The sequence below is a fragment of the Tachysurus fulvidraco genome, chromosome 11 (genome assembly GCF_022655615.1).
Source record: "Tachysurus fulvidraco isolate hzauxx_2018 chromosome 11, HZAU_PFXX_2.0, whole genome shotgun sequence".
NCBI classification, from domain to species: domain Eukaryota; kingdom Metazoa; phylum Chordata; class Actinopteri; order Siluriformes; family Bagridae; genus Tachysurus; species Tachysurus fulvidraco.
Genome location: NC_062528.1, coordinates 6,628,555 through 6,637,479, shown reverse-complemented (window position 1 = coordinate 6,637,479; position 8,925 = coordinate 6,628,555). Strand labels below are relative to the sequence as shown.

The window sequence follows — 8,925 nt, the reverse complement described above, 5'->3', positions numbered from 1 at the left end:
CACCATGGACCCAACACTAATTCCTTCCCGAGTATAGAGTGTTAAATAAGATATTAATAGTGATAATAATCTACAACCACATAGTGATTTAGTAGTTAACACCCATCAGCAAGGCAATGAAAACTTACAGTTATACTTGGTAGGATGTGGTTTGGTTTTTTTGTTTTTCTGCCAATTTTCTCCCTTTAAGAATAAGTAACTCTATGAGACCTCCAATTCACCTGTAAGATCTACAGATGGAAAATTTAAACAAAAATGGCAAATCAAATTTTGTTTTTAGTTTACCAGGTCTATGCACACCACATCTAGGCCTGGATTAATGTACAAAACAATATTCCAAAAAAAAATGAATAACAAAGAAGAATCAAGTTGTTCCGAAAGTGTAACTGACATCATTATCATAATCATTATCATGACATAGAGTATAATAAAATAAAGCCATAGAGTAAAATGTGCTTTCACAATGTATTTTCCTGTCAGATATCAGTTGATAATTCATTCCAGGCTTTATTTAAATGTATTATCCAAATGAATAAGAATTTGTAATGATGAGGAGGAGGATTTAAGTGCAGACATACTTTATTTAAACTAATACACAAACCTCAGAAGACAAGGACACAGAACCTCAAAATCTAGCTAAACAAAGACAATACAAGGCAGTATTAACAGAGCCACGCTACTCACAAGAATAAAACTTTAGAAGATAATATAAAAACATAACCACTATGTTCAGCAACAAGGACGACAAATGGCAGAACTTATAGGGAAGCTGATAGGGAGACACAAATCTGGTGTGCACATATACAGGAAATTAAACGGACAGACGAAACCAACGAAGAAGACCAACAGGTATTTTCTCTGGATACTACGCACTTGAAGCATAATTAGAATAAGGGATATTTTAGGTATATTCACAGGTGATCGACAGCAATGGCATACCATAATACAAAAAAGCCTGCATTGTGTAATCCTTCCAGGATTCCCTTTACTGTAATAAACAAGAATTAGAAGTTAGCATCAAGCACAACATTAGCTGCAGATAATTTGCTTGATGCAGAAGATGAACCAGAGGCCCAATGCGTCAAAGTCAGCTGCATGCCCATCCATCCTGTCCTGATAGACAGACCCAGAGAAAAGCCCGTTTAGCCCCTTCAGTGGCTGATGAAAACATAATTCCCTGATTTAGCCCCCTGCTGAGTGCAGACATTAGTGCCTGATGACAGGTGAAGATCAAGGCATAAGGATATGAGTGGGAAATTGTAAAAGAGTTTCATGTTTCCAGGCTTGTGAAAAGATTTGTTCAAGGCATTCCAATTTGATGCATTTTCCCATGTTGTTCAGGACAGCTCATATTGTTGAAGAGTTCTGATAATGACTCAGTGTCTTGGCCCTAATCAGGCTGCTGGATTGTAGATGCCATCTTCTTGGAGCCTGCATAGCCAGTCGCTTGCAGGCAGTAGATTGGAGCACATGGGGTTCTGCTAAACTCACTTGCTTAAGGGGATATCAGTGAGTGACACAAACTTCTACCACTCTTTTTTTATGTTGTTCTGGATGAAAGTTTTCAAAGGCTCCCCCTATAACCAACTTTCCAGGTGCTGACATGGAGCTAATATGCCTCTTCCTTTTTTTAATACATGGAATGCCTTTGGCTTTTACTCAGTTTAATGGCTACAACTGTGATCCTGCCCTCCACAGTAGGTTTCCAGGTAAGCAGATATAAACATCTGAGCTTTGCAGTTTCTCTTTTGTTCCAAGAGTTGCTCTTGAAACTTTGCTGTTCTTTTCCTCTATTTTTTATCTTTACTTGAAGCTGAGCGGGATATCACTGTGTACTGTGGTGTGCAGACCATTACATTGAAGATCAACTTCTGTCCAGTGCTCTACTCAGGCTACACTGATACTGATTTGGCCTTGAATGGGCATCACAGTGATGCTCAGTGCCGTGGCTTCATCAACAACAACACGTTCCCCACAGCAGTGTTATTTAGTATCAGCCTCAGCACACTGGAGGCCTGTGGAAACATGCTGGTGGTGAGACATGCTGAAAGGTTCAATATTAATGTGACTGCTTGGTCAGAAGAAGACAAGCCCCTAGTACACAGTATTTAAATTATTTGTGGTTAATTAACAGTGTTAAAAAATATTAGGATTTTTTGTTAGTTGAAAATTAGCTGTAATATCTGTGAAATGTTACTAAGAAAATATTGAGGTATATCACTTTTTCTGGCAGGTTTCGGCAGCTCAGGGCAACAATGCTTTCGGGAATATATCCCTGGTACAAATAGGCAATATTTCAGGCTACATTGACACCCCTGACCCTCCAACCATCATTAGCTACCTGCCCGGATTGCTTTATAAATTCAGCTGCAGTTATCCTCTGGAGTACCTGGTTAACAACTCTCAGCTGGCATCGTAAGTCTTCTCCTCTGTATAGCTGTTGATTCCAAATCACCAAATATTTAAACTAAAGGGTTTGAGTAGAAGTGTGCTATTTGCTCACCATACAATTTTTAGATTTTTATCATGTTAGAACAATTAAACATTAGATACATTTTTACATGCATACATACAGATACCTCAATACAATGTACTTTTTTTCTTTGCACATCTTGTCTCTGCTTTTTCAAGATCATCAGCAGCAATAGCAGTTAAAGACAACAATGGCACTTTTGTGAGCACCTTGAGCTTAATTCTATACAATGTGAGTGAATCTGATATTATTTTGCTTTACAAAGAGAGAAAGAGAGCAGTTAGTGTATCATTTGCATCATACACGGTTCCCTATTTTAGTATCCTATCTTATTTACAGAGTTTGGATAAATGGTACTGTTCATTATGTGATAGAAAAATCTAACCACTTGACAGCTCTGACTTAAAAATAAAAGACTACACTCGTTTTCGTTGTTTCACTATGCATATTCTTTTAATGGTTATTGTGTCCTTGACGGGTAAATTAAATTTGACTGAATGTTAATTCATAATTGAATTATTTTAGGATTCATCCTTCAGTCAGCAGTTGTCCATACCCATGGCTGGTCTGGCTCTGAAGACTAGAGTGTTTGCTGCTGTCAAGGCCACTAATCTAGATAGGAGGTATTGTTTAAAAAAATATAAATACTTTAAGATGAACTTAGTTATGAAATACATTATAGAGTTTCATGACACACCTATTTGTAATCTCCTTCAGAAAGCTGAGACTTTAAAAGAGGAATAATTTAACTTAATAATCAATAGACAAATATGGTTATTATGACAAAATGTGAATACAAAATACATATTTAATGTTTCACTTCTCTTATTTAATTCATATATAGCATCTACATATTTTTTATAAAAATGTTTAAGATCAGATATTTGATTGGCTCCGCTAACACAAAGGGTTGTTTCTCCCCACCCCCACCCCCACCCCCCACCCCCTAGGTGGAATATACTGATGGATTACTGTTACACCACCCCCTCTGGGAATCCCAATGATGAGATACGCTACGATCTTTTCTTCGGGTAATTTCACATTATCTAAAGTGGTGCGTTAAGGGATGTGCAATAACCAGCAGAGAGCTCATTACCTGCTTAAACTAACCACTCACTATACAAATCTCTAACAATGGCCTTTTATAAAATGCTTTATCTCTCTCTATCTATCTGTGTGTGTGTGTGTGTGTGTGTGTGTGTGTGTGTGTGTGTGTGTGTGTGTGTGTGTGTGTGTGTGTGTGTGTGTGTGTGTGTTCATAGATAGTCTAATTCTTTGTTTCATTTTCCTAATAGATGTCACAAAGACCCACAGACCACAGTTTTTGAAAATGGGAAAAGTCAGATGGGCCGCTTCGCCTTTGAAGTTTTCCGGTTTGTGAAACACAAAAACCAGAAGATGTCCACTGTCTTCTTGCACTGTGTCACAAAGTTGTGTCGGGTAGATGACTGTGCATTGCTGTTGCCGGTAAATCTGTGTTCTGTTTGTTATTGTATTACCAGTTTGACACCAACTATAGGCATTCTTAGCAAGACATAATTTTAATAGTTAACGTCTGTCTTGAATGTTTTGATCTCAGATCTGTGGAATAAGAAGAAAGAGGGAGGACACCATACCTTCTCATGCTTCCAGTGAAAATGCTATCATAACTGCTGGCCCTATAATCACCAGAGGTGGTGAGATAATAGTTCATCAGTGTGCTCATCAGTTTGCTTATTTGGTTATTTGTCTTAATGCAAACTATCATTATGTTGTATGTTATGTTGAAGTGCATGGGTGATTCTTACAACAACCAATAGAATATGACATAAGCCACACCTCAGTTATAAAGTGCCTGTCACATCCACAGACATTCCACTTTATTTGTAATGAATAAACTCCAATCATTTTTCCTCAGCCAACAACCAGATGGCTATAGGAATGGTGTGCAAGAAGATGTACATAAAATATTTTTTTTGCTGCTAAATTGTTGCTACTGTAGTGCATGAAATGCTGCTACTATATCATGACAAGCGATGTATATTACCTAGTGAGGTAATCATCAAGAAATTGACTCATTTTCCAAGAACTATGGCATTAAAATGAAAATATAGGTAAAATCGTTTCTGGGGCATTTCGACCATACAAAGAACTTTTGACATTTTTTGTGCATATAAACATGCCTTCCACTTTACCATAACTTGTCCATTTCTTTTTCTTTTGTAGATGAATCCTCAACCACCAACTCACAGCTTGGTAAGATCTTTTTTAATGTCACTTTTTGGTAACTTTGTATTATTAATAAATCTAGTATTTTGACCCAGGAAAAGACCTTGTTGTCATCCCCAACATTTTGCCAGATACATTGCATAGTTCCTATGATAACACACATTGAATATTTGATGTTGATGTTGAAACAAACATCTCTCTCTCTCTCTCTCTCTCTCTCTCTCTCTCTCTCTCTCTCTCTCTCTCTCTCTCTCTCTCTCTCTCTCTCTCTCTCTCTCTCTCTCTCTCTCTCTCTCTCTCTCTCTCACTCTCTCTCAGAACCCGTTTTATAATGCTTTATTAGCATACAGTGGTGCCAATTAATACACAAATACTTTACACAGATAAAACCAATTTGGTTGCTTAAGGTAAATTAATGGTACCCAACGCAGGAAGATTTTGAAACATTAGCCTCCCATATACAAAGATGTAGGCACTGCACAGGTCCAACCTCATAAAGATTTTGGACTCTAATAACTTTTGCAGAGGAGAGGAAAGGCTTCTTTTTCACATAGAAGAAACGGCAAAGTTAAGGGCTAAATTTACCCCTGTATCTGAGCATCTTGGATGTTTAAGTACATGGCCTGGGTGTATTTAGTGAACAAGGTGTTAACTACATTAAGGCAAGGAACCCCATGAGCTCAATAGAACAGTCATATGTGCCATGAGACATGTGGAAGTCCACTGGCTCTCTTTGTTCAAAGTCATAATACTCCAGTTTCCATGGCCCTTGACTGTGGTTGACATTGATACACTGTCAGAGACAAGGTGATGAACAGTTTGCAATTTCTCATTTTCTGCAGGAGATTTGGGGGTTGTGTGCATGCATCCAGGGATATCCCAGCACTATAGGGAACTTGGTAGTGACAATTATAAATATAAGAAATGCAAATGGAAAGGAGTGTAAATGGCTTGGTACAATGAGTGATGGAACTCCATCCATAGTTGACTTGACTATTGCATTGGTTCTACAATGTAGGGTTTTTGGGCAGGGCTCACTTCAAATTTAACCTCCAATTTTAACAAAGTTAATTTGCTTGGGGTATTGACGTTTTTGTAATCAGTGTTGTCTTGTGGGAGTTGTAGTACGATACTAATTCCTGCTTTGATTTGACAAGTACTTCTGTGTAAAAATAAAAAAGGGTCATTCAGTAACAAAAAAATAAATGTTTCTTACTGAAAGCCTTTCTCTGTCCCTGTTTTACTAATAGCATCATCTAGTGACCCCTCTTCACCACTGGACACAGTGACGAGTGCTCTTGTTGCTGGAGTGGCAGTGTTGGGCCTGATGAGCTTGAGTTTCTTCATCCTCTCCATCAGACTTCTGCGCAGGTCCAGTACCACATCTCAGACTGACATATGGAATACCAGCTTTCAATAAAATGCTCAATCCTGCTGCATAATCTTGTCTTCTAAATAATTTTCCATCTGGATCACTGCCAGGAAGTATGTATTGGCAGGACCAGAATTGAGACCATTGTCTGTCATGTGATTTGTTTATTATTACTCTATGTTATTCCTTTTAATGTTTTTTTTTCTTCTACTTCATACAGACTTTGGTTATTTTACTTCTGAAAAAACATTGTCTATTACCTCATCTAGATGTAATTACACTCCCTTCATGAAAATGTAAATAAAGTTATATAGTTTATATAGTAATATAGTTTAGTGGTTATAAGTGATTCTTTGATTCTATGTTATAAGAGCCCCTGAACTACTAGCAACAAAACAGCCCCAAAGGGAACATTTCCTTATATGTAGTCTCAAAACGTTTATATGTTTATATACAGTGTATATATATATATATATATATATATATATATATATATATATATATATATATATATATATATATATATATATATATATATGTAATAAAAGGACCGTTCTGACAACATTTGGACTCTTTGACTACAATACACAAGTGCAATTATAATGATGTTCCATAAAGTTCAGCCACTGCTCTCTGGAAGCTTATTATATAAATAAATAAATAAATAAATAAATAAATAAATAAATAAATAAATAAATACACAAAAAATAACTGTGCAGTTAAAAGAAGTTCATTAATAATGAAACATAATACTGGGATCAATGAAAAATTATAATTTTTTTCAATATTAAAATATGTCCAAGGGGTGTCGATAAGTTTGGAAAATATATGTTTGAAAGAAATGATTAAATGAGTCTACTATAGTTTGAGTCGAAAAAGTGGTTACTGTTTATGTTACAAATCATTTTTTCTCATTTTTTATGAAGGATGGCAATAATTCTATATGCATTTATGTACTGTATGTTATTGTGTATGAGTAGCAAATTGCTGATGCTCTGAAAATTCACTGTTTGTATCCTAAGAAACTTTAGACTTATTTAGGTCTAGTGGACATTGTTTAAATGTCATATGCAGTTATATCCTGAGTTTTGTTTGATTGTTTATTGATTTTGTAAAAAGTTATTTTGCATTGCAATTTATGTATGTAGTCAAGTATGTTTCTCATAAACACATTATGTTTGACTAATTGTTGTCTGCAATGATCCATTGATAGTGAATTGCTCCAGCTCCAGTTGATAGTGAATTGCTTTTAATATTTTGATATTGATAGTTATTTTTTAAGCGAGGAATGTTTAATCACAGAGATGTTGAGCAAAGTGCAGTTAACTGTTTGTGTCCACATCTAAGTGTGGAGACCAAATACTCAGTTCTAAACACTCAGGAGAAGTTTTTAACACATGAATATGATCTCATTTGCATGTATATTATTCCAAGTCATTAAATAACACTAGTATGACTCTCAACAAAAATACAAAAAATGATATCTGCGATATTATCTAGTGTGTCTAGACAGATGATAAGATTATATTAATCTAATAGAAACCTAAGCAGGTCAAGAAGGTTCCTTGCATCTCTACTCTACTGCATCTGTGCCCTGGTCCGGGTGGAAGCTTACCTCTAACTCATACCTCTAGTCTCTGGTCTCTCTTTTATCTATAGCAGTGACACGTCCCACTGGCACCGTTAACACATCCCAAGTGCCTCGAGCTCCACACAGAGAGTCTTTTGCTGTTCTTCCCTACAGTGCCAAACCTTTCAGCTACAAGACTGATGCTTGATATTGTTTAGAGTTTCTGCCTGCATGCCACTACAGTGTTGCTTCCAGGATATTATACAAAACCATCACTCGTAGCTGTCTGTATTTTACAGGATCTTGGGTCACCGGATTATATTTTCACTTTGCAGTGTCCCTGGATTGTCAATATACATTTGTCTTTGTCCATTACAGAGTGTCATGTTTGAGGCATTCAGAAATTTTGAACTGCTTTTTGAATGAAAGTATCTTTTGTCCCAGCACAGTATTTGGTAAACTGAATTTGGGCTCCCCCTTTTTCTGGAGTGTGAAACTTTGTTCTCACTTCTTGTCTGTGTATTCTTGCACCCTGGCGTGATGAGCTGCCAGCCAGTTGCACAATGTTGCATCACTCCAAGTTGATATTATTGCAGGAGACACATGTAGGTTTGTCCTCAGCTAGCATTTGAGCAGTTCAATTGGTGCAATACCTGTGGTAGCATGTTGTGTGATGAGATATTGGAGCAGAATGTCTGTGACATAGGTTTGCCACAGTTTACTTTACAGGATTGCTCTTTGGACACAGCCCTTGAGAATATTATTACAGTGTCTCACTGCATTGTTGGCTTAGTAAAAGTACAGAGAGACACAGTGAGATGTTCCTATCCCACATGTGTTTTATTATTCTAGTCATTGAAAGTCCAGGATGTGACCTGTACAACTCACCAGTGTAACTCACCAGTAGCTAAAAACAATAGCCCGGAAAGTAATGACTGATAGTTGTGAAAACAATTTTAGTCTACTTGCTGTAAAAGTCCATAAGAGTGAGGATATATCTGCAGTCTCAGTTTCCAGACCCAACAGGTCCTACAATGTCCAATCTCAGTCTAATCCCAGTCCAATCTACACATTTCATGATTTTGGAAGACCTCACAAGTGAAGATTTTAGAATTATCCACGGCTGCCATTCCTAGGCAGCACTGCATATCATGGAGACACGGTCCTTTGTACCCTTCGTTTGCCATCATAGTATGGGTGGCACACAGGGTAATGATGTAACCAGGAATGGTGTGACTTTGATAAATCAGGCTGTCTTAAACAGAGAACTAATCTCATAATAAGTTTGAAGCTAGCTTAAGC

At 36.9% G+C, this 8,925-nt stretch overlaps 1 protein-coding gene across 1 annotated transcript; it reads left to right on the top strand.

The window, feature by feature from the left end:
- The first annotated feature begins 1,603 nt into the window (after positions 1 to 1,603).
- On the top strand, positions 1,604 to 6,101 carry zpld1b (zona pellucida-like domain containing 1b). Its single transcript, XM_027173902.1, has 10 exons — positions 1,604 to 1,709; positions 1,814 to 2,034; positions 2,234 to 2,415; positions 2,632 to 2,704; positions 2,999 to 3,096; positions 3,424 to 3,504; positions 3,769 to 3,940; positions 4,053 to 4,149; positions 4,679 to 4,708; positions 5,932 to 6,101. Exons 1-10 carry the CDS (start codon positions 1,604 to 1,606, stop codon positions 6,099 to 6,101), a joined length of 1,230 nt encoding a protein of 409 aa, XP_027029703.1.
- Positions 6,102 to 8,925: the final 2,824 nt, after the last annotated feature.

Bases quoted from the DNA above. Each gene is read 5' to 3' on its own strand.
- zpld1b (XM_027173902.1), top strand. From the start codon at position 1,604: ATGGAGCTAATATGCCTCTTCCTTTTTTTAATACATGGAATGCCTTTG. The intron at 2,705-2,998 runs GTGAGTGAATCT...GAATTATTTTAG, and splicing joins TGAGCTTAATTCTATACAAT to GATTCATCCTTCAGTCAGCA. The intron at 3,941-4,052 runs GTAAATCTGTGT...TTTTGATCTCAG, and splicing joins ACTGTGCATTGCTGTTGCCG to ATCTGTGGAATAAGAAGAAA.